The sequence below is a fragment of the Dasypus novemcinctus genome, chromosome 23 (genome assembly GCF_030445035.2).
Source record: "Dasypus novemcinctus isolate mDasNov1 chromosome 23, mDasNov1.1.hap2, whole genome shotgun sequence".
Lineage (NCBI taxonomy): Eukaryota > Metazoa > Chordata > Mammalia > Cingulata > Dasypodidae > Dasypus > Dasypus novemcinctus.
In genome coordinates, this window is record NC_080695.1 from 18836970 (window position 1) to 18860982 (window position 24013).

At 55.9% G+C, this 24013-nt stretch overlaps 2 protein-coding genes across 4 annotated transcripts in view; both read left to right on the plus strand.

Moving 5' to 3' along the window:
* Positions 1–4784, plus strand: part of EIF4H (eukaryotic translation initiation factor 4H) — a 29071-nt gene extending 24287 nt beyond the window's left edge. For both annotated transcript variants that reach the window (XM_004461197.4, XM_004461196.4), the window contains 2 exons: positions 2318–2455; positions 2745–4784. In XM_004461197.4, coding sequence (XP_004461254.1) covers positions 2318–2455; positions 2745–2884 — 278 coding nt within the window. In that variant the 3' untranslated portion in view covers positions 2885–4784. The remainder of the gene's footprint in view (positions 1–2317; positions 2456–2744) is intronic.
* A 6090-nt stretch (positions 4785–10874) lies between these two features.
* LAT2 (linker for activation of T cells family member 2) lies at positions 10875–23807 on the plus strand. 2 transcript variants are annotated; one of them, XM_004461195.4, is made up of 13 exons: positions 10875–10963; positions 15284–15404; positions 15737–15776; positions 18080–18123; positions 18287–18347; positions 18473–18510; positions 18802–18837; positions 18916–18946; positions 19460–19515; positions 20459–20521; positions 20808–20879; positions 21067–21187; positions 23589–23807. In XM_004461195.4, the coding sequence occupies exons 2-12, from the start codon at positions 15311–15313 to the stop codon at positions 21171–21173; spliced, it is 642 nt and encodes a 213-aa protein (XP_004461252.1). In that variant the 5' UTR covers positions 10875–10963; positions 15284–15310; the 3' UTR covers positions 21174–21187; positions 23589–23807. The 2 variants fall into 2 exon arrangements, with proteins under 2 accessions (XP_004461252.1, XP_023445354.1); XM_023589586.3 differs by having other exon boundaries at positions 10878–10963; positions 15292–15404; positions 18047–18123.
* The last annotated feature ends 206 nt before the right edge of the window (positions 23808–24013 follow it).

A 24013-nucleotide genomic window follows, 5' to 3' on the forward strand; every position in this document is an offset into this window, starting at 1 on the left:
CTCGACCCAGCCTGCCGCGCCTTGTGTGGCTTATGGGCCTTTCTTTCTCGAGGGTCTTTCTCAGGATCTAGTCCAGGGAGACTTCTTAGTGGCCTTTTTGTGTACTGCACAAATAGAAGTGCTATTATTTCTAGAAATACTGAGAGGTTCTAGAGTTTATAAAATTCATAACTGTGGTTCCTGGTGGCTCCTTCTGAGATGATAAAAGGTCCTGGTGGCCTATTCTTTTTTTTTAATTGGGGGCGGGGCTCCATATCCCTTAATAATCCCAATTATGTTCCATTTCTTGACCAGCCAAGGCTGACCAATAGGCACCTCCTTGTCTCAGCTAAACTCAAGAGGTCAATTTGCGTGCCACACCTGCGCTTTAAGGATTGCTCTCCTAAGTATTTGTTCGTCCATTTCCGGTACTGCCTTCACTAAACAGATGACTATCTGTTGCGTTTAATTCCTAAAAGTCCCATAGCCAATCCGAAATGAGCGTATTCATAAAATTACAGTATAATCCAGCTAGCCTGTAATTTTATGTATAAACTAGTCTCTGATTGAAACATGCAACAAATGTCTTCTCAAAGCCAGTCCAAGTCCAGCAGTGACTTACTGAGAAGTGGCCTTTGATTTGCCAGTTCCGGATTGCTCGGTGCTGCAGCACAGTGTGCTCACAGCTTAGCAACCATAGGGGTTATATCCGGAACTGATGTCTTCCGCCTTTTGGCTTCGCTTGGAATCTCAGGCAGAAGATAAAGCACACGTAGTTCATATCATACCTTGCTCTTTCCTTGTAATCTCCCCATTACTTGGAACATGTGATTTTGAAATGAGGCTGTCACTTGATGTTAATGTACATTTATTTTTTCCCTCTGCTGGACTCTGTCTCCCATACCTTGGACAACGTATCAGTTTTACTTATTTGCCTTGACATTGTGGGTGTGAGAGTTTATTTGTGTGGAAAATGACTTAATTTCATTGAAGTGGAGTAACTTCCATACACACATGGGAAGGTACACTTCACAGTTTAGATATTAGTTTGGGGAAAATGTCATTTTAAATGTTTGAATACTTAAGTTTAATGAACTATATATGTTGTCGTTGTTAACAGACTTTGTAAAGATTCTTAGACTTGACTACGTCATCCCAATGTGTTTCCCCAAAGCATTGCTCCTATTTTACTTGTCTTGTTAAAATTGATACTGTTAACTCTCTGAACTGAGTTCCCTGTCCACATATCCTTGCTCTCCTTTGAAAAGATAAATATGCTGCGGTTGGAGACATGTGGCCCTGAGGCTCTGGGTTCTTTTCAAAGATGGGTGCCGCAACAGGCTTTCCGCTCGGTCACCGTCCTGCAAGTCATAGTCTCCTTTGGGAGTGTAAACAAATGGGACATGCTCGTTTACTTATTCTTTTTTTTTTTTTTATGTATTTTTACTGTAAGTTAGCTATAATGGGCTGTACTCTTAAAAGGTTGGTGCCCCCACCCATGAAAGATTTTCACTTAAATGTAATAAAACGAAAGCCTGAGGTTCTTAAAATCCATTGAGAAAATATTCTTCTCTACTCCAATGAGAATTGCAATTTACTCTTAACATTTCTAAATGAGATACCATTTAATTCCCTTTGTAACTGTTTTAGCAGATAGACAGATGAATAGGAGAAATAAAAACCCCTTACAAACGGGCATTTGGGTCTTAGGTGCTTTCTGTTCTCTCGGGAGTGCCCCCCTCTATGAAGGGAGTGGGCCTTACTTAGATAAGTGCTTTGTTTACTATACAGGTGCCTTGATTTTAGAAAGATCCACACCCGAAAAGCAGCAGAAACAGGAAAATGGGGAGTGTCACCCAGAGGTGACTTTGTATTTTTATTTTGCCATCATATCTAGCTTTTTCTTAGGATTTTGCACTCTAAATGCTTCTAAATTTCAGGTATATCTTTTTCAATAACAGAATAGATACATGCTAAAAAAGGGATAAAACCTGCTTTGAGAATTTTTATTTTAAGCAATACTAGAACAAACTTTTATGATATTGTTCCACTTTTCCTGTAAGCCACAAATATAAGCAACAGCTCATTTCATTTCATTTTTCTCTCCTAAGATTCTTTTTTTTTTTTTTTTAATTAAAATTCTGTTAGCATTCTCATTATCCAGCAGATTCATCCTTGGATTCATTTTCAGTCCATTTTATTTTAGAAAAACTTCAGATACTGGACAAATTAAGAATTTAAAAGAAATTAAATTCAGAAATAATTCACAAAACACTATGGTAGCCAGCTCTGAGACAGTAATTTTTAAAAAATAATTCAGGGTCATCTTCCTTCTCAGGCTTCAGGGATGACTTCTTGGGAGGCCGGGGAGGGAGTCGCCCTGGTGACCGGCGAACAGGCCCTCCGATGGGGAGTCGGTTTAGAGACGGCCCCCCTCTTCGTGGATCCAACATGGATTTCAGAGAACCAACAGAAGGTACGGTGATAACTTGTAAATGGTGGGTGTTTTTTCATGGTACATTGATTACCCGTCACAGAAAACATTTTGCTTTATACCACATGCAGTTTTAGAGTAGATTGCCCCCTCAAGTCTTACCTTTTTTTTCTTACCTTTACTAGAGTATTCATTGATGGAATAATAGTTCTTCAAGGCCATAAAGCTGTACGAAATGGGTTGGGTTGTTGAGATCTACATCAGTTCTATAATTTGTGCTTGGATGGGAATGGTATCGATTTCTTTATAAACCATGGTTTTTCTTCCCCAGAGGAAAGAGCACAGAGACCACGACTCCAGCTTAAACCTCGAACAGTTGCAACACCCCTCAACCAAGTAGCCAATCCCAACTCTGCTATCTTCGGGGGAGCCAGGCCCAGAGAGGAAGTCGTTCACAAAGAGCAAGAATGAGCTGGCAGTCGGGAGGGGATGGGGTGTGGGGGTTAGGAAGCAAGACCGCGGCCTGGTTAGCCCCTGGGCCGGCTGTCCTGCCGTCGCCATTCCTGCACCTGACGTTAGTCCTCCTTCCTCACAGCAGAAACACAGAGCTTGTGAATGCATGTCAGCTGTTAACAAGTGGTTTTTAGTACATTCTTGGCTTTGCTGTATCTATCTAGTGCCTGTTTTGTGCTTTTTTTTTTTTTCTTTTCCCTCCTACCTCTTCCCCATTTTCCCTTCTGTCCTCTTTCCTTCTTGCTCCTCATTGTCCATAGAGCACATGGATTTCTGTAGGGGGACGAAGGCAACCATCACCACATGGACAGTTCTTTGGAGGGAGGTGCTGCTTCATTTTCTCTTTTGCTTTCTCTTTTTTACTTTAGACACACTGGCCAGGCTCTAGTCATTTCTTTTGATTTTCCGTAGTGCTTCTCTTCAGACCTGCATGTTGAGTTCTGTATTGCTGTGACTTCCAAGAAAAATCCAGAGACTGAAGTCACTGACAGATTGAATAGCAACTTGTTTTTATTCAGCTGTGATCACATACAGAATTTGAGGCACTTTGTTTTCAAAACCAGGATAAAATACCTGTTGATCACCTTGCGAATTCCGTCCTCTTCCATTTACAGATGGTCCTTGTCTAGTACCCCTTCCCCAAATGGATTATTCAGGCAGAATAGGCCCCCATTTCAGACAGTGAAGCCTTCAGGAAGAGTCTTGGGAAACATTGGTGGGGAGTTCCCATAGGACATGAATTGAGTGCACTGAGGTGTTCACGTTTTTTATGAGCGCTCTTTCAAGACGGCGTCTAAACTAGGTAACTCCTTTCACCGTGTCTCAGAGGGCTCTCCAGCCTGGCTGGTGGTAGCAGATTGCCATCCCATTTGGTTTCTGCTGGGAAAAGTGCTTTGCAGAGTTGAGTGGCAGTGGTGGTGGTGGGTTGATTTGTGCTGGGCTCACTTTTGAGCACTGTCATTGCTTTTTTCAAACCTGCTTGTGTCTTTTGCTTCTCTCCTTTGTTTATCTCTTCCCCGGTATAAGAAACAAGGCACAGTGCTTCCTGCCATCCCTTAAATTTGTAATGAAAATGGGCCTAGAATCTGGCACTTTACTCTGTTTTACATGACGAATTGAAAATTTTGCTATGCAGAGCTTTCAGGAACCTTAAAATAACTTGTAGATTTGCTGCTGCGTCTTTGGGGCAAAGCTTCTTGTTCCCATGTACAGTGTTTCAGCCGTTACCTGGGGGGTTGGGGACTAGGCAGGAATAGCTTTTGCGCTTGAACCACCTACATGCGAACAAATTAAAAATTCTTTCAACATCCAAGTCCCAGCCTGTCCCTAGGAGCGCAATTCAGGGCCAGCCAGCAGCGGGAGAAGCTAGAGAAGAGCTGGCTGGGGAAGAGAGGCCCTCTCCAGGTTGCTGGAGGCCCGCCGGCCACCCGCCTGCACCGTGCCGTGTGTGCAGATAGTAGTTAACCGCTAACCTCTCATCCTTGCCTTCTCTTACTCTGTCTTTATCACAAGGGCTCAGCAATTTACAGAACTCTCGCTCCTTTCTTTCCTTCTACCTGTCTTTTCTGCTTCTGAGATAAGAACCATTTGTGTAACACCAATACTTAATTTAAGAAAGACATGCATTATGTGGTTGTAATCAAACCTGATGCTTTCAGATGACCTACTTACATCTTCAATGTGGAAAAGATTAAGAACAAAACAAATTCATCTAAAACTTCTGGGCAATCCAGTTGACTTTTAAATGTAAGAATGGAATTCCAAACACTTAACACATTCAGCTATATGACAGAAAGTAAATCTATGGATATGGTATTTTGTGAATGATCTTTTAAATAAAAGAAAACCTTACGTAATATTTAACAGTTGTCTTTATTTTTGAGTTCTTTTTCAGCAGTTCATGAAATTAAGTCAGTTTAAAATTTAGCAAACTGCATCCAAATTTTAGAAGTATATACTATAATTGAAATAAACAAAGCATCTTTTCAAAGTTACAAGTTTGGTGAGAAATCATTTTAAAGCTAGTGATTAGAAATAGAGTGCCAGCTTTTTCTCCCTTTCTAAAACTGGATTTCTTAACCAGACAGAAACCTCAGATGTAGTCCAGCAGTAGTTTTTGGTTAAATGAATGTAATGTGTTTTCTCCTAAATGGAGGAAATCAGGTATTTCCATAATGTATACCTGCCTTTTCTGACTTCTGTTTTAAAAGGAGATCTATGGGAGAGCAGATGTAGCCCAGTGGTTGAGCACCTGCTTCCCATGTACAAGATCTCAGGTTCAATCCCTCATAATTCAAAAAGCAAACAAATGAAAAAACCAACTCTCTTTGGGGAATGAGTATAGCCCAGTGGTTGAGTGCCTGATCCCATGTACGATGTCCTGGGTTCGATTCCTGGTACCTCTTGAAAAAAAAAAAAAAAAGACTAGGTGATCTCCACAATACTGACTGGTGGGTACTGCTATTTGCTATTTGTTTTTCTGACCTCTCTCTGTAGGCAAAGAAGCTAGTGGGGATTGCTCCGGGGAGGGTGGTGGTGGAGGCTCTGGCCTGATGCAGAGCTCCTTCACCTGAGTAAGGAGCGCCTTGCGGTGGGGGGGGGGGCGGGGGTAAGAGCCGTGGCTACACCTTCCTTTCCCTAAAGGAGGTGAGGAGTGCCTGGACTAGCTGCCTCAGGAGTGTGTTGTGCAGAGAGCTAGAAGCCTACTCGTTTCTTTAAAGGGGAAAAAAAATCCCCAAGTATGAAAAGAAAACAAAGCCCCAACCCGTCTTAAGTTGAGGAGTTGAGGTTTTGTTTTCTGATTTCCTGAGACTGGTTTGACAGGCTTTGCACAGGGGTCCTTTGGGTTCCATCTCTGAGGGCCGTGGGATGTAATGCTGAAAAGGGTCGTATAGTTCTGCCTTCCAGCAACTGCGAGGGTTTCTTGGGACTGAAGTGACCCTCTTGTGCAGTCGTCCCCCTGCCGCTCTCCAGGTGGCGCTCTGGTTTCATGATGGTTTTCACCATCGTTGCTTTTCCCAAGCACCTTGTCAGGTGAACATTTACAGGAAGCAGGTAAGCCTCCCCTGGGTCGCACGTGAATGGAGCTTCGTCCTCGTGAGTGCACCAACTTTGCCCTAGGGTGGGACAAGTAGTTGATGCCAGATTTCTCTGCTGCTCTTGAACTGACTAGAGAAACCAAATTTAATGTGTGCCAAGTGAGACCCTTTTGATATAAGACTCAAATTTCTAAAGAATGTTTTTACCACTTTGGAGTCCATTTTGGTTGTTCTTCAAGACTAGCCTGGTTCTTGGCTTTCAACTATGTGATTCTGTGGTAAAGAAAGAATTGGTGAGACAACAGATTCCAGAACTACTTGAGTCCTTTTGTCATGAAAATGGACAAAATAATGAAGACTGTGTACTTTTTATCCAATCTCCCCATTTGTATCCCCCCTCTTAAGTCTAAAAATATTAAATATACAAGTAAAAGCACACTTGCACAATGGCATGCTCTACTCATACTCAGTTTGACAACTGGAGAGAATTTGTTCCTGGGACTTGCTCTTTGGTTCACTGTGGGAGAGCTAATGTTTCATCATTTCTAACCTAGAAGCTTATTCTGAACAGGTGTGGAACAGGGAAGGGGATCTGAGAAGATTCTGCAAGTAACACAAAGTTCCTTGGAATTGGTAGGAGTCTGTCTTTTATGCCTTACGTATTCTACTAAAATTAAGACTGTTCACTATATAAAAGCCTTGCCATTTGAAGCAGATTTGGCTCAACTGATAGTGTCCGCCTACCATATGGGAGGTCCAAGGTTCAAACCCCGGGCCTCCTGACCCATGTGGTGAACTGACCCACACGCAGTGCTGATGCATGCAAGGAGTGCTGTGCCATGCAGGGGTGCCCCCCCCCATAAGGGAGCCTCTCGCACAAGGAGTGGGCCCCTCAAGGAGAGCCGCCCCCACGAAAAAAGCACAGCCTGCCCAGAAGTGGTACTGATCACACAGAGCTGACACAACAAGATGATGCGACAAAAAGACACATTCCCGGTGCCACTGACAAGAATGCAAGTGGACACAGAGCAGACAATGGGGGGGAGGGGAGGAAAGGGAGAGAAATAAACTTTTAAAAATGTATCTTTAAAAAAAAAAAAACTTTATTGAAACATAAGAGAAGGCAAGTTACAAACTGCCAAAAAAAAAAAAAAAAAAGAACAGATGAATTCCTACATATTGGTAAGAGAATGAACAATAGAAAAATAAACTTAGCTGCTATTTCCCCGGAGAGGAAATAAGGCTAAAAAACAACGTTCCCCTCTTTAGAAATCAGAGCTTCAAAGAAATGAAATACTATTTTACACCCACTCAGACGGTGACATTAAAAAAGCCTGACAACTAGTCGTAGAGAATGTGGGTCTCTAATTGGCTGCAGAGTAAGTCAGTATAGCTACCTTGGAAATGAAACTAAAATGAGCTTTAACTTGAAAACTGAACGTTCCCATATACCACAACCTGCTGGTTCTCTCCCAGGTATGTACCCAAGACTGTCAAGAACCTTCACAGCAGCAAAAATCTGGAACCAATTTGATGTCTGTCAATAGAAGAGAGAAATTGTGAATTCAAATAGAATGTACAGACGTCTCTGTATGCAGAGGTCTGGTCAAACGGTGGCAATGTAATAAATGGTCAATAAATCCCAAGCACTTAAACATGATACTTTCTTATAAAGTTGAACACTTTTTAGGAATGCATGGAGATGGCAAAACAAAACTTAAGGTGGGTGGAGGCAGTGTAGCCTAGGTTGGGGTAGTGGGTTCATGGCCAATGTCAGATGGCTGGAAGTGGAGGTGGGAACCACCCAACTTCGTAAGTGGCCGTTAGGGGGTTCTCATGGTGTACACACTTGTCAAGGTGCGTTTTTCATCAGTCTTTACAAAATTAATGAGCCCAGATGATTTTCGCCTTCGAGTTTTTATAGCTCTTTGAGCTGTTGGTATTATTGAGATACCCTGCTTCTGTTATCAGATGGGCACACAGCGGTTACTTGGCAGTGAACTGAAACACCTGATACTCGTTACTCAAATGTATACAGTTCATGATGAGCGGTCTTAAAAACTACCTTTTTAAAGCATCTTTTGATTCACAGCTGATGGGTAGATGACGTTCACAAAGGACTTTGGGAATTACCTAGCAAGGGGGCAGCACCTCATTCTACTCAAGGTCTCTGGGCTTGACCACCCCTTGTTTTGTATATGGGGAGCAAGATGAATTCTAGGTGCCCCTGTTGGAGGGTGAGGGGCGCCCTCGCAACTTGGCTAAAATCCAAGGTCATTTTCAGCATCTGCCCCTTCCAGGAGGTCCCACCCTCTCCTCCCAACTGAGGTAGTCACACTTCCATCCATCTACAGGTAGGAAGCGCCTAGCCAAGCACACAGTCCAGGCGCAACTGGGAACCAGTGCAGGCCTGTTCTAGTGGGAGGAAGGCGTGGGTCCCACACTGCTGGCAGGCATGGCTCCTGCCATCAAGGGGCGATGGACAGGGGGCAGGCTTTGGAGTCTAGGTTCCAATGAGCCTGACCTCTGCTGGCTCACCTGTGGGAGGAATTTAGCATTCAGCTTGTAAGAGCTACTGTTGGAATTGAGTGAGTCTTGAATTCAGCACACCTGGCTTTGGCCCACAGGGAGCTGGAGGGGCTTCAGTGGCCGGGAGGGTGTAGCAGTTAATTGCACAAGCACAAGCTTTGAAGTTGGGTGGATTTGGCCTTGCTCCTGCCCCCACCCCATCCCCTATCCCCCCCAAGGCCGCAGATCTGCCCCGTCAAGCTCCTGGTCCATGTGCTTCTCTTTTCTCCCACAGGGTGGCAGCACCCGGCAGACCCAGCCCCTTGGTTTTTGTTTCGGTTGCATTTTGGCCTCCTGGCTGCCTAGCTGCAGGATCCACCCCCCACCCCCATTCTAGCCCTGGTCTTGTCACCCCAGAGAAGGCTCAGCCATCCAGAGCAGGGGCCACAGAGAAACCTGTACCCACACCAAGAGACCTGAGGGCTCCAGGTCTGGAAAGGCCGAACTTAAAAACGACTTCACCAGGAGAATCCCACCCATCAGTCATGTGGGATCTAAGCCCCCTCTCGATTTAGAGGTGGAGTGGACATCGCCATCCCAGGGTCCTCAGGATGGAGGAATAAAATATGGATTAGCGTGGACTGACTGGTATTCACCTGTGGAATTATCGTGACTCTAGCAATGGAAGAAATTACATCACTGATGTGGAGACAGTGGCCTTGGGAGCGGCTGAGGGCAGGGAGAGGGAAGAAGAGGTGTGACGTGGGGGCATTTTCGGGACTTGGAGTTGTCCTGAATGATACTGCAGGGACAGATGCAGGACATTATATATCCTGCCATAACCCACTGAATGGACGGGGAGAGAGTGTAAGCTACAACATAAACGATAATCCAGGTGGTGCAGCAGTGCTCCAAAGTGTAGTCACCAAATGCAATGAATGGGCCACACTGATGAAAGAGGGTGGTGATGTGGGAGGAGTGGGGGGCGGGTTGGGGAGTGGAGGTACGTGGAAATCTCCTCTATTTTTTAATGTAACATTTTGTGTGATCTATGTATCTTTAAAAAGAAAAAAAGATTTTAAAAAAAGAAGGGCTTTGTGTGGCATCTCTAGCAGGTGGGGCTGCGGCTATAGTTCCACGACCTCGTTGCCTAGGCAAGTGACCTACGACCAGTGACTTAAGGCACTCAGCAAGGACTTGCTGGATGTGTACCTGTTGAGCCCTCCTCGTGGGCCAGGTACCTTTCTAAGCAATTTTGGTGGTTACCCGTTGCTGGGAGGAGGTCCCCTTCACAGTTTTTGACTGTGGAGGAGCGGCTCTGCCGGCTGTCAGAACGGGGAGGGGACACTGCAGCCGTGCTCCTACCCCGCTCCTCCCACGCTCCACGCAGGACCCACGCATGTTTGCCCCATCCATAAAGGCGGGGGAAGAGACGGTTTCCAGGTTACAGGGAGGGGACGCTTGCCTGCCTCTTCTGTCCCCAGCTGGTGTCCTGTCCTTTATCCGTCTGTCTTTGTCACTCTGGCTGCTTGTCACATCTGCTCTGCCCCTGTGTGCATCTGCCATGCATCTCTGTCCCTGTCCACACATGTTCTTTGTGTCTGTCTCTGCATACAAAGAGATTTAAAGATAGACACACCTGTAGATGTGTGTACATAGAGATACACACACGTGTATGCATGCATAGGGCCGGCTCCTTGTCTGTGACTCCAGTTGTCGGGGTCTGTGTGTCTGTCTTGCTCTGTGTCTCTGACAGTCTGTCTCTCTCTATAAACACATATGTAGTCACACAGCTAGATGCACACTCTATGTACATGCGTCGTTCTTGGGGACTCTTGCTCCCCATCTCTCAGAGCCTGCCTCATGGTTCCGTCTCTGTCAAGCTCAGTCTCTGCCTGTCCCCCTGTCCCTTGGGTCACCAGGTATGTCTGTGGGTCTGTCTCTCCCTCCTCCTCTCCCCGCTTGTGTATCCCCTTCTGCATGTGTCTCTGCTCTCTTCCTCGCGCAGTGGTGTGTGTGTGTGCCGTGTGCGTGTCGTGTCTCCGTGCCCAGGTGTGTCCTCAGCACGTGTCTCTCTACGTCGCCCGCCCTCTCCTGTGTGCATCTGGGAACGTCTGTTTCCGTCTCTTCTCCCCGTCCCTCTGTGTGCCTCTTCCTCTGTGTCTTTTGTGTTTACGTGTGTGTTTAGTTAGTGTGTGTCTCCATATCTTCCCGCTCTCGCTCTGCCTGTTAGATTCTGTACCTCCCCCTCCCCCCTCTCCCCGTCCCCCTCCCCCTCCCCTCCCCCCTCTCCCCCTCCCCTCCCTCCCCCCTCTCTAACAGCGCGGCCTGTCCAGCAGAGCAGCGGATGTGTGAGATGAGATGATTCAGTGGCTGACAGGAAGCTCGCCGCCCTCCCCGCTGCCCGCCCGTGGCTGTGGCGCTGCTGTCGTCGCGAGCAGGTGCGCGGGCCCAGGATGGTGTGGTGGCCGTGAGGAGCCCCTGCGCGCAGGTAGGCCTTTCCCAGGGCGCCTGGCCCCGGCCTGGAGACAGGGGGCTCCGGCTGCCCCCTCCCAGCCCGCGGCAAGGGGTCGGGCAGAAGAGGGGCCGGCCCAGCCAGAGCACTGGGTGGCCCTGTGGGGTGGGGTGGAAGGACGTCAGGGCGCACTCCCTTGGCCGCACTCCCTCCCTGCACCCTGGCTAGGGTGCCCTCCCCTGACCCTGGGGCAGACGCAGGGACAGGCCGTTTCTGGGGCTCTTGCAGCTCGGGCCGCACAGGCCCTGGGAAGCCCCCAGGGGGTCCTTCTGTCTGCCCGAGTCTAATGGGGGCGGCCAAGAGGCCAGGGCCAGCAGCTCCCGGCAGGCCGAGGCTCACAAGCCTCGGTTTCCCCATCTGTACACGGGGGGGCTGTGACATCCCTGCCCCAGGGTTCGGGGAGGCTGGGTGGGGGTCTAGAGTTGGGCGCACCTGGGTGCTGCCCCAGAACGGGTGGAAGCAGCCCTGCTGCCCCCTCCCAGCCCCCACCCCGGCCCCTCACTCGGTCAGGCCCCCATCTGCGCCGCCTTCACCCTCCCCTGCCACCCGCCCCAGGACGGAGGCCGCCCAAGCCCGCCACCGCCCTCCTGCCCCCCGCCCTCCCCGCGCCCTCCGCCGGGGCCTCCGCTAGCCAGGCCTCTCCGCCAGCCCCATGTGACGCCCGAGGGTACCTGGGGGGAAAGGAACAGGCCCCGGAGGAGACCACAGCCCTGGGCACGAGGCCTTTCCAGAACCTCAGGCCAGGGCCGCCCCCACGCCACCCCGCACCGCCTGCTCCGCGGCCCCGGGCTCCGCAGGGCCTCAGTTTCACCATCTACGGCCCGGACAGGCTTCCGGGCGGAGGCTCGGGGGCCGCGGAGCCGGCAGCACCCCCAGCCCAGCCCCGAGAACTTTCCCGCAGCCGGCCTGCTGCCAGCCTTGTTCATATGAAAACTGCCTACTTCCCTTTGTGCTATTTTGGCCTGCAGAGGTGCGGGGCTGTGGCGGCCACCCCCCCCTCCGCGCCCTGCCCCGGGGGGCCCTCTGGGGACTGCCGGGGTGGGGGCAGGAGCCCAGCATCCCCCTCCAGCCCCCGATCCCCCCCTCCCGCCCTCGGAACGGGAGAGAGAGGGCACGACTGGCGCGGTCTGGGGGGCTCAGGGACAAGAGTGTCCGTTAGTCTCCCTTTGTAAAATATCTCATAACTCATAAAACTTAGTGTAAAAAGGGTAGAGGAGCCTGGGGCGAGGAGTCGCTCACTCGGGGTTTGAGTCCTGCTCCGGGGCTCGCCCTGCTGGGTGACCCCAGCCTCGGCGCCCTGCCTCTCTCAGCCTCTCCTTTCTTCGTTGAGGGGCCTGGCGCGGACGCTGCGTGTCTGTGACAGTGACGGGCCAGGGCCCCGGCCCGTGGGGAGCCGGAGCCTGGCCCAGCCCTGGGTCCCAGCCCCGCCGCGGTGTTGGCTGCAGGCCGCCGGCCGCCTCTTCCCGCCCCGCGGGGACTTAGTGACCACGGCGGCGACAAGAGTAACGGTGCTAGCAGCTGACCTCGGCCACCACTTCACACCGGCCGCCTGGTCTGGTGACAAACCCATGAGAGGAGCGTCGCTGTTTCTCCTCTTTGACGGGGGGGCCCGGGTCGGGGGCGCTGGGCCCCGGCCGGGGCTGGGCCTGCGTTCTCTCATGCTGCTCCCTCCCTCACGCTGGCACCCTGCCCCGCGCTGGGGCACCCCGGGGTGCTCTGCGAAGGCCAGATGTGCCGGGGAGGGGGCAACAGGCCAGGCCCCGGGGCCTCGCGGGACCAGGAGGCAGGAACTCGCTCCTGGGGGCTTAGCAGCCCCTGCTGGGTCAGGCCTGGCAGCCCACCCGAGCGCAGCCCCCCGAAAGCGGCCCACCCGTGCCTCTTTTCCTTCAGGGGCAAAAGCACCGACATCCTGACACAGGAGGGCGAGGCAGCTGCGCAGACCAGCCGCCACCAGAGACCCCCTGCGCAAGGTCCTCCTCAGGGAGCCCCCAGCGACGCCGAGGAAGGCACTAGATTGACCCCACTTTGTAGATGAGAAAACTGAGGCCTGGAGACGCAGGCCCCGCGGGGCTCTGACCCCAGGAGGCCTCCCCCTGCGCACAGCGTGAGGGGGTCTTGGGTGACGGCTGGGGAGCTGGGGTGGTGGGCGCCGAGCGGCCTCAGAAACACCCGAGGACGTGGGCCTGCCTTGCTCCCCAGGCGGGCCAGCTCCGTCACGCGGGCTGGGAATCCACTTGTTCCCACCGAGTCACTTGGGGGAGAGGCAAGGGGGCGCCTCCGAGTCGGGCACCTGACTGTGGCTCAGTGCTGCCCGGGATGCGTCACCATCTTCACCCCAGCGCGGGGCCAGCGCTGTTTCCCCCAGGCGGAGCCCAGAGAGGTTCTTCGGCTCACCTAAGGTCACACAGCTAGTGAGCGAGGCAGCCCAGGCCAGCCCCCTCCTCCCCTAAATCCAGGAACGTCGCTTTCCCCAGCTGTGAAACGGGAGCCGGCTGAGCGGGGAGAAGGGCTCATGTTTGCAGAGGGGGTGGGTCCCTCAAATGCCCTCCCGGGACCCGCTACCCTTGTCCAGCCATTGCAGGGAGGCCTGGCAGCTGCGCCTCCTGTCACCCACTGCTGACCAAAAAGCAGGGTCCACGCACCCAGGGACTCGGTCCCCGCACCCTGCCTGTCTCCTGTCCAGCCTGGCCCCTTGTCACCCCAGCACGTCCCCCCACAAGCCTCCACGGGCAGTCTCTGCCCCTCTGCCTGGAGCACCCTTCTTTACCTCGTCCTTTCGCGTGAGCCCAGACTCCTCCTCCTCCGAGAAGCCTTCCCTGACCTCCCCAGCCCCGCTCGCTCTCCCTCCTCCTTGCCTTCCTGTCCCCCAGGAGGCTGTGGACTCAGGCAGAAAAGAGCCCGAAGCCCTGGGGTGCGGGAGCTGCCCCGGGGACGCCTGCCCTGGACGGCCTCAGCCTCGGGCCTGGGGGAGCAGAGGGGTTCACAGAAGGCGCTGCAGGGGCGGGCGGGGCCGGGGCGGGCCCCTGAGGCCTGCGGGTTGTCGTGGTGGAGGTGCTGGTGGTGGTTTTTAATTTTATAAATTACATAACCTAAAGTTGGCCGTTTTTTCCATTTTTCTTTATCAGAGCAATTGTAGGTTTACAGAAAACTGGAGACGGAAGTAGAGTTCCCATATACACCCCACCCTGCCCCACCCATCCCGCAGTTTTCCCTCGTTGCTATTTTGCTTTAGTGTGATCCCTTTGTTACAAGTGATGAAACCTTATAATTATACTCTTACTGTTTACATTAGGTTCGCTCTGTGTGTGTGACAGTTCTACGTTGTTTTTCCCTGGTAACATATAGACAGCCTAAAATTTCCCCTTTTAATAACCTTTTTCAGACACCCAATTCAATGGTGCTAATGACAGTCAGTGTTGTGCCACCGTCACCCCCTTGCTTTACCAACACTTTTCCATCACCTCAGTCAGAAACTTGGTCCCCATTAAGCAATGACTCTCTTTCTCCCCTCCCCTCCCCACCCCGGTAACTTGCACTCTACTTTCTATCTCTATGAAGTTGCTTACTTCGCTATTTCATCTAAGTGGACTGGTAAGATATGTGTCCTGTTGCCTGGCTTCTTTCACTTAGCATAGTGTTTCCAAGCTTCTTTCACGTTGTAGCATGGGTCAGACGTCATCATTCCTTTTTGTGGCTGAACAAGATCCCATTGTCTGGAAAGACCCCGTGTGCCTATCTGTTCAGGGGTCCACGGGCGCTGGGTGGCGTCTGCTTGTCTGCCGCGGTCACGTTGGTGCACAAGTGTCTGTCCGAGTCCCTCTTTCTAACTCTTCTGGGTGTATATCTGGAGATGGGGAGGCTGGGGTTTAAATATGACTCCATTTAGCAGTTGTGGGTTCTCCAGCCTCAGTTTCTCTTTGTGTATTTGTGAAACAGGCGAGCCTCTCCCTCAGAGGGTGGTTGTATGGGCTAAGTGAGGGCGAGTGAGTGCACACTGCACACGGTGCTGTCCACTGGGTGCCCAGAACCTTCCGGCACTTACGCGGCATTGATGATGGCTGGGTGGGGGAGCAGGGCTGGGGTGCTGGTTTGGGGGCCAGGTGGGGAAGCAGGGAGGGAAGACGGGGCTCCCACGGCCCGGGTCAGCCGCTGGGCTGTCAGGCGACAGTGGGGGCCAAACCTGAGGGCGTGGCGCTGATGGGGCTGGGCCAGGGGGCTGGCAGGGGTTCCCCGAGAGGCGGAGGGGAGGAGGGCGGGCCCCGCGGCCCCCCTGCTCACCGGGCGCCCACCTTGTAGCACTGCAGGAAGGGGCCGGGCGCAGACATGAGTCTGGAGACGGAGCTGCTGTGGACGGGGGCGTCGCTGCTGCTGCTGCTGGGAGCCGTGGCCGGCCTGTGCGTGCGCTGCGCTCGCCCAGGTGAAGTGGGGGCTTGGAGGAGAGGCCGCGTCCCCCAGAGCCCCTCCCAGAGGCCCCCGAAAAGCCCCCAAGGCCGGGCGTGCAGCCCCGGGTGGGCTGGCTGGGCGGAGGGCCCGTGTCTGGGGTAGAGGCATTCCTCTGAGCGGCCGCACGGCTGCCTGCTCCTCGCTGTCCCCTCAATGACCGTGAGCAGGTGCCTGTGCCTGTCGGGTTGTCCCCGTGGCTGGCGGCTCGGCCCCCACCTCCCTCCCGAGGCCCCCAGTGGGCCCAGGTGAGGCCTTGGGTCCCCGCCCAGCTCCAGGACACCTGCTAAGCCGGGCCTGTCCTTGCAGGTGCCAAGAGGTCCGAGAAAATCTATGAGCAGAGAAGCCTGTGAGTTGCCTCGGCGTCCCCAGCGGGTCCCGGATGTGTCTGCGCGCCCTGGCCCTGGGGGGCGGTGGGCTCTTCCCTCACGTCGCCGCTGCTGCCTCCTCCGTGCCACACTCTAGCGGGCTCCAAGCAGCCGGGAGGGAGCCGGGGGCTGCCAGGCCCTGCCCCTGCCTGGGTAGAGGCCGCTCTCGCCCCCCACGAGGGTCTCCCCCAGTGGCCCGGGAGGACCTGCTGAGCTGGGGCCACGGCGGACCGAGGGGTCCGCCCTCCCAGCGCAGTGGGCGACGCACTCCCACAGGGACCCTGGGTGCCGAGTAGATGCGAGCTGTGTCTGAGACTTCCCTAGACGAGGGCAGAGAAGCTGGGGAAAGGGGGGGGGCGCGTTCCCTTGGGGGGCCAGGGAAGGCTTTCGAGAGGACCTGGGGAGGAGTGTGATAGAGAAGGGGGGTGGAGGGGGCCTTCCGCAGACGACGGGGGCAGGAGGAGGGGGCTGGGGAGGGAGTCTCAAGGGCCATGAGGCTGGCGGTGCAGGCAGGACGCCTTGGCTGGGGGGAGAGGCCTCGACCCCGTCAGCTGGGCCTGGGCGAGCCGCAGAACACGTGGCCGTGGGGGCTGATGTAGGGCAGGAAGCCGGGAGGCGGGCGGGGGGCGCGGGGCAGGGAGGGTGACAAGCAGGGTCACGATCCCAGGCAGAGGGTGGGGGGGGGCAGAGTCCCAGGCCCTGGCAGGCTCTGCGAGCCCCCGGGGGTCCAGCGGTGCTGGACGCTGCAGACCTGCAGGCTGAAGGCCGAGGCCACCCCAGCCACTGGGACGGCGGCCTTTGGTGCCCTTTGAGCGAGAGGGTGACTCATGGCGGGCCCGGGAGCCTGTGAGCCGTGTGCGCAGCTGGGCCCACGGCTGCACGCTCGCTCCCGCCCACACGCTCGCCCGCACTCATGCATGCGCCACTCACGCACCGTGCCTGTGAGTGCACGCTCAGGCAGGCACTCACAAACACCGGCCCCACGCCCCTTTCTCATTTCCTTTTGCAACTGAAAAACCACGAGGAGACTTGAAAATAGAATTGCCCGGTCCCTACCCACCCCCGGGACCCGGGCTGGACCTTCTCGGGATTTTTTTTTTTTTTTTTTGGCCCCTTGGCCCTCTGAGCCAGTAACTTCCACCAGGGCTGGGCGGAGCATCCGGTGCCCCCAGCGCCCCCCCACTCCCCTGCCCCAAGGCGCTCCCTGCCCCCCTCAGCCCTTGCCCAGCCTTGACTGATTTGAGAGCCAGGTCAGAAGCTAAACCTTCTCCTGGGGAAGAGGGAAGAGGGGCCCAAGACAGGGAGGAGTGGCTCGGTGTCCCCTGGAAGGCCTCCCCCTGCCCCCGCAGTGCCCACGTCAGCCCGCACGGGGCAGCCTCTGTGGGCGCCAACCCCAGCTCCTGCAGCACCTCGTCAGGAAGTCAGGCCTGACTCCCTCCTGTGATTTTAGGGCACCCCTCCCAAATCAGGTCCCCCTCTACCCCCCAGGGCAAGTCTGCCCATTCTGCTCCAGAGACCTGCTTTAATGAGTCACCAACCTGCCCCACCATGCCCCGTGTGCGGCCTCCATTCTCAAGGCCCTGCCTGGTCCAAGATGGCCCACGGAGCTCCAGCCCTTACCTCTGCATCCCACGGCTAGGAAGAAAGAAGGGGTGGGGGAGGACAGAAAGGGTGCACCCCAGCTTGCATGGCCCCTGTAACAACCGTGGTTCGCACTCATTGACCTTGAACACGGGGCCACACCTAGGAGCCAGGGGGGCTGGGAAATTACATGAAAATCAGGGTTCTGTTGCAAAGGAAGAAGGGGAGAATGGGCCATGGGTAAGTGCCCAGCAGCCTTGAACTTGTCATACCAGCTTGTTTGAATATCCCAAGAAGGGTGGCAGCTGGGGGCCACGTCTGGATGAAATCATTTCCCCCAAGTCGCCGCTGAGGAGGGGGCGGGCTCAGAAGCCTCTGCAGCCACCTCCAGCCGGCGCCACCTCCCAGATCTGCGCGTGGACCCTTCCCGACTGTCTCCAGGGGGACTGAGGCCCCGCAGGACATGGCCCCGGTGCAGTCATGTCAGGGGAGGGGTCCAGTCCAAGGCCACAAGTGAGGGGTGGCAACCTGGGGAGGGGGGCGGGACTGGGCACAGTCCAGAGACTCAGGGCAGCAGGGAGGTGGCAGCTCGTCCTCACTCTCGCCTTGCTCCATCCCTCTCTGTCCCTCTCTCCTGTCCCCTGTCCCTGGGGGGACTGTGGGCTGCCAGGCACTGGCTCAGCACAGCCTCACGTGTTTCCAGGCACGAGAATCAACAGAGCTTTGCAGTGGCCCGGACCTATTCGTGTGAGTCCCCGAAAGGGCCGGGGCTGGGCTTGGGGTCGGGGAGGTGGCGTGTCAAGGTCCCCTCCGTCCCCATCACCCTGTGACCGTGTGCCAGGTCTGAGCCGGGGAGGTGGGGGGGCGGAGGGCGCCAGGGGCCCTGCCCACATCCTCTCGCCCTTTGCAGTGGTCAGGCAGGTGTGGACAAATCCGCCGGCAGACGCGGCCCCTGACGCGGGGCACGCAAGGTAGGTGGGAGCTCCCCGTCCTGGGCCCCGCGGCAGGGGGGAGGAGGAGGAGGGCCGAGCCAGGTCCAGGCCGGGCCCTCTGCTCTGACGCCTTCTTCAGCCCCTGCCTATCCCCACCCCTGCAGGAAGGACAAGCTACTGCAGTTCTCACCCAGCCTGGAGGGTGAGTGACCGTGGGACACAGGGCAGGGGCGGGCCTAGCCAAGGTGGGGCTCAGGCAGGTTGACATCTGGTGTGACAGATATTGGGGGGTGAGGGCTGGAGCAGGCTTTGGAGGACAGACACAAGCTGGGGCAGGGGACGCAGGTGGAGCTGGCTCAGGGCACGCCCGAGCGGAGGGGACAGAGCGCGTGCAGAGGTGCGTGGCCACCTGGCTGCTGCAGGCGCCGGCCAGAGCCCTTGGCCACTGGGCAGGGCAGGGAGAAGGGAGCAGTGAGCCTGGCTTGCCTTCCAGATTCCGCAGACTCCAGATACCAGAACTTCAGCAAAGGTAGGGGGGCCCCGCGGGGGTAGGGGCGGGGGTGGGCGTCCCCCTGCCTGGCTCAGCCTCACCCTTGCTCCCCTGCAGGAAGCAAACGCGTGTCAGATGCGGCCTACATGTGAGTGGCCCTCCCCGGCCCCCTGCTTCCTGCCTGCCACTGCCCTGTTTCCTCATCCTAGAAGGTTCTGGGCCGCTACCACGCTGTGGGGGGGGGGGGCGTGGCCCTGCAATGGGGGACAGGGCTTTCAGTGGGGGACGAGACTCATCCTGTGCCACCCAGCCCAAGACAAGCTTTCTGGACCCCCGGGACCCCGGAAAGGAAGGGGCCTTGGGGTTGTCTCCTCATTTCACCGATGGGAAGAATGAAGCCTAAAGCAGGCAAAGTCTTGCTCAAGGTCATAGAGCAAGGTCAAGGTGGCTAGAATCAGGCTACGGCCCTCTTCAGCTCCAGGGTAGCTCGGGGGCTGAGGTGGCAGGGCTGGAGGGAAGAGAGGGGTGACTGGCAGAGCCCCATGGGCTTCTAGGGGTGCCGCTGGCTGGCGTGGCCCTTGCTTCACTGTCCCCCCAACCCTGGGGTACCCCCACCTGATCACAGGCCTGCCCAGCAACCTGTGCTGTGCTTTCTTGGCAGAGACCCTATTCCCGTGGACTGTCACCAGTGGGGCCAGTTCCAGAAGCCCCTGGAAGGTGAGGGGAAGGTCGAGGTGCGGGCAGCAGGAGGAAGTGGCAGGGGAGCCCCTGAGGGGGCAGGGAGGACACGGAGGAGGGGGCCGGCCTCGGTCTGGGTGCACTGGCCAGGGCTGGGTGGACCGATGGCGGGAGGCTGGGCCTCTTGTCACGCCGGCGCTCACCCCAGGTCCCCGCCAGGCCTGGAGAGTGGGGGAGGCCCCGGCAGGGGCACCCCGGCTGGGGCCGCCCCGCCCGCAGGCTCCGAGGAAGCTGGAACTCTAGCTCTTCACGCTTTTGCTGGACAGGAGGAACGGAGGACCCCTTCTTCCTGGGTGGGACGTGCCCGCCGAGAAGGGCCTGGGCTCCTTGCTGGGCCAGGTGGGGGGAGGGGAGGCCCTCTTCATCCCCCTGCCACTCCCAGAATGGACAAGGGTGCTCATTTCTTGGAGCTTCTTGAACACAGCTTTAGCAAACAGACAGAGGTTGTTGGGGGCAGATTTAGCGCTCAGCTTCTCCATTTTGGGTGTTGGCACGGTGCCAGGCCCTGTGATGCCGCACCCACTCACGGCCCCTGGGAAAGGAGCTCCTGAACTGTGCCAGCAGCTCACCCGGCAGGCTGCCCTGCCTCTCCCAGCACCACGGCCCCAGCAGCTCTCCCCGCCCCTCGCGGCCCTGTAGCAATGCGCCTCTGAGGCTGCCACTTGCCCGCCTCCTCCCTCCCTCCACCCATCCTGGGCCTGGAGTGCAGCGCCCTCTCTGCCCCCTTCCCTGGGGTCCGGGCATAACCTCCAAACACAGAGGAGCCCCGGTTGGAGCTGCTGGAGCTTGCCCAGGAGAATGTTCCAGGCCCCAGGCACCCAGAGGCTGGAGGACAGGTCACTTGCAAAGGGAGTGGGGAAGAAGAGCCAGGTGGCTGGGCAGGGCTGACCGCCATCCCCGTGCCTGCCCACCTCTCTGGCAGATGATGACGACGCCAATTCCTACGAGAACGTGCTTATCTGCAAGCAGAGACACCCCGAGTCAGGTGAGGCTGGCGAGCGGGGCGGAGGATGCAGGGGCAGGCCTCCGGGCGGGGGGCACCTGCCCCCAGGGTGGGCCTCGAGGCCTTGCGGGCCCTGCACTGTGAGGCATTGTCCTCATTCTCGGGTGTCGGGTGAAGCACTGCCCCCCCGAGGGTCCTGAGTGAGTGTGGGGGGGTGGGTACTGTCAACAACTGGGGGGCTCCCTCCCTCCCGTGCAGGGGCCGCCTGGCACGAGGCACGGGACCCCTTGCTGCCCTCTGCCAGCCCCTCCGTGTGCTCTCCCCGCAGGCGATGAGGGATCTGCGGACTATCAGAACTCGGCCTCCATCCGGCAGTGGCGGGAGTCCCCGCGGGCTGTGGGTAGGTGTCCCCAGGGCAGAGGCCCACGCGGGGTCCGCTCCCACGGGTCAGCTCCCAGGGGGTGGGGGGCTGACCTGGGAGAGCCAGGCCGGGTTTGGGGGTGTGTGGGCGGGGCGCCGCGACTGGGGCAGCAGTGGGGCGCGTCCACGGGAAGCACCCCAACACCCATCTGCCGGCCGGTCCCCAGAGCTGGTCCTGAAGGAGGCACCTCAGGCCCTGGCGGGGAGCCCGGATGACGACGGCGAGCCAGATTACGTCAACGGGGACATGGCTGGGGCGGCAGGGGTCGCCTAGGAGAACAGAGGCAGGTACGGGGGCTCATGCCGAAGGGGGCGCAGGAGCCGGACTGCAGGAGTCGGAGGGGCTGCAGGGGTCATGCTGGGGGCAGCGGTGAGAAAGGGGGGGCTCTGAGGCTGTTGAGGAACGTGCTCCCACCTCCACCCCGCCTGGCTCACCCCTGCCCACAGACCCTGCCTGGGGCTCCTGAGGGACCAGGTGGGCTCCACAGGGGTCTGAGGCTGCTGGGGGCAGGGGCGGGAAGGCCAGTGGAGGCATCTGCCCAGGGTGGGGTGAAGGCCTCGGCTCGTGGGTCTCCCAGCTCCAGCCCCTCCTCACTGGTGACCTTAGACTGGGGACATAACCTCCAGGAACCCACTTCCTCACTTGTAAGATGGGGTCCATGGTGCCGGCGGAGAAATGGCATGGAAAGCTCCGCCAACGATGGCTGGCAATAGAGACGTGGGCGGGAGAGGACGGTGGTGGGTGACGGCAGAGCTGGGAGGCACAGGGGTGCCCCGTGCTTCCAAGGCCTCACGCACCAACGTCTCTTTTTTTTTTTTTTAAGATTTTTTATTTATTTCTCTCCCTTTCCCCTCCCCCCACCCCGATTGTTTGTTCTCTGTGTCTATTTGCTGGTTCGTCTTTGTCTGCTTCTGTTGTTGTCAGCAGAACGGGAATGTGTGTTTCTTTTTGTTGCACCATCTTGTGTCAGCTCTCCGTGTGTGCGGCGCCATTCCTGGGCAGGCTGCGCTTTCTTTCACGCTGGGCAGTTCTCCTTGTGGGGCGCACTCCTTGCGTGTGGGGCTCCCCTACACGGGGGACACCCCTGCGTGGCACGGCACTCCTTGTGCGCATCAGCACTGAGCATGGGCCAGCTGCACATGGGACAAGAAGGCCCGGGGTTTGAACCGTGGACCTCCCATGTGGTAGACAGACGCCCTAACCACTGGGCCAAGTCCGCCATCAACATCTCATTTTTTGATAAAACGTTTTATTTTTAAATTATCTCAAGCTTACAGGGAGTTGAAAAAATAATACAAAACCAGTACAGAGAACTCCAACACACCTCCTACTCAGACGCCTAAATTTGCCACCTTCTAACATTGTGACACATTTGTTGTATTATCCTGTCTTTTATCCACCTATCTAATTTCTGGGAGTAGACTGCACGCAGCATGCGCCTTGAACTCCTAGTACTGCCAAGTGCATTTCCTCAGAACGGGGATATTCACGCACGTAACCACCTTAAGTTCAAGCAACCTCATGCTGACGTAAAGCACACAGCCTATCTTCCGTTTCTTTCAATTGTCCCAGTGATGTCCTTTTGGGATTCTCCTCCACTGTTATTAGCTCCAGCCCAGCATCAGGTATTGCATTTGTCACTGGAGTCTCTCATCTTTTCATGCAAACATGGATTATCACGTAGCCCTTCCCATCTCAGCCACTTCCAAGCACCTCAAAGGCACAGAGAGGCCACACTGACCACCCAAGGGCACACTCAGCACGGAGGGGGCAGACGCTGAGCCCAGGCTGATGACCACTGCGTGGGAGGCTGTCCAAAGTCACGATCCGGAGAGCAGGGGAGGCCTCTCAGCCGGCAGGTTGGAGGAGCCCCTGGCGCAGGCTGCCTGGGCTGGGCAGGGGTGCCGGGGCATCGCAGTGGTTTGCACCCGAGGTCAGGGGCAGGGAGGCCCCAGCCACCACCACCATCCAGCAAGTAAACACGGGCACCTGCTGCGGGCAAGTCCTGCATTGAAAGCTGGGGCACAGTAAGACCCAAGCACACACAAACCCCTGAGCTCTGGGAACGACACTCCCATGGCAGAGAATAAAAACAGGCAGTGCTGTGTGTGAGCTGGCGGCAAATCCTAGAGGGAGCCGAGGCAGGGAAGCGGGGCAGGGACCCGGCTCTGGGCTCCCCCCACGTCCAGAAGTTGGGGAGATGACAAACCAGAAAGGGGAACCAAGAAAAGTAGTCAAGGAGGTAGGAATGACGTAGGAAGAAAACCCACCAAGGGTGATGTCCTGGAGCTAAGGGAAGTGTTGCAAGGCGGGCTTGAGCAACTCTCAAGTGCAGCAGGGAGAGACGCAGGCGAGGGCCCAGAACTGAGCGTGAGAGGCGCTGGTGACGACAGCAGCTGGGTGGGGGCGGAGGCAAGTGCGCTCCTGTCCTCCAGGAGAGGAGTCGAGGATGGCGAGGAGCGATAATCCTTCAGGAAGTTCACACGGGAGGCAGAAGTTTGGGGTCACGCAATGGCTGGCTGGCGCCACACATCACGGGCACCCCGCACAGAGCACGGTCCAGCACAGATGCTAGAGGGGCCCAGTCTCGGTGTTCAAATAACATAAAGGGCCATCTATCAATCAAGGCAGAAGTCGGCTGAGTTCAAGCTTGCTGAAGCTTGATGGTGGTCATTTCTGTGTTCTCAGAGAAGGACCCCCTCGAGAGGTGAGCGCCCTGCCAAGGACGCACGCAGGTGGAGGCTACCAGCGCTTTCACAGAGGGAACTCCTGCTCTAAATGGGAGGTTGCCACAACCTGAGCCCTAGCTATTTCCCTGTGTCTGCTTCTGATATCCTAGCTAGGGATATCAAACTCAAAAGCAGAAGCAGAGAAGCGGCTGTGGCTGAAGTGACTGAGCTCCTGTTTGCCATATGGAGGACCCAGGTTCAATCCCCGGGACCTCCTGTTAAAAAAAAAAAAAAGGAAAAAAAAGTGTCCCTGCATGGAGCGGGGAGGCACAGGCCCCTGCACGGCGAAGCAACATACCAAAAAGACAATGATGCAACCAGATAGAGAAAAAATAAAAAGCAGAAACATCTGGAATAAGAAACCCATGTCAAGGCTGCTGGATG

Coding starts and splice junctions, on each gene's coding strand:
- LAT2 (XM_023589586.3), top strand. CDS start 15,311: ATGAGTCTGGAGACGGAGCTGCTGTGGACGGGGGCGTCGCTGCTGCTG. Junction 15,405..15,736: donor CGTGCGCTGCGCTCGCCCAG/GTGAAGTGGGGG, acceptor CTGTCCTTGCAG/GTGCCAAGAGGTCCGAGAAA. Junction 15,777..18,046: donor ATCTATGAGCAGAGAAGCCT/GTGAGTTGCCTC, acceptor GTGGGCTGCCAG/GCACTGGCTCAGCACAGCCT.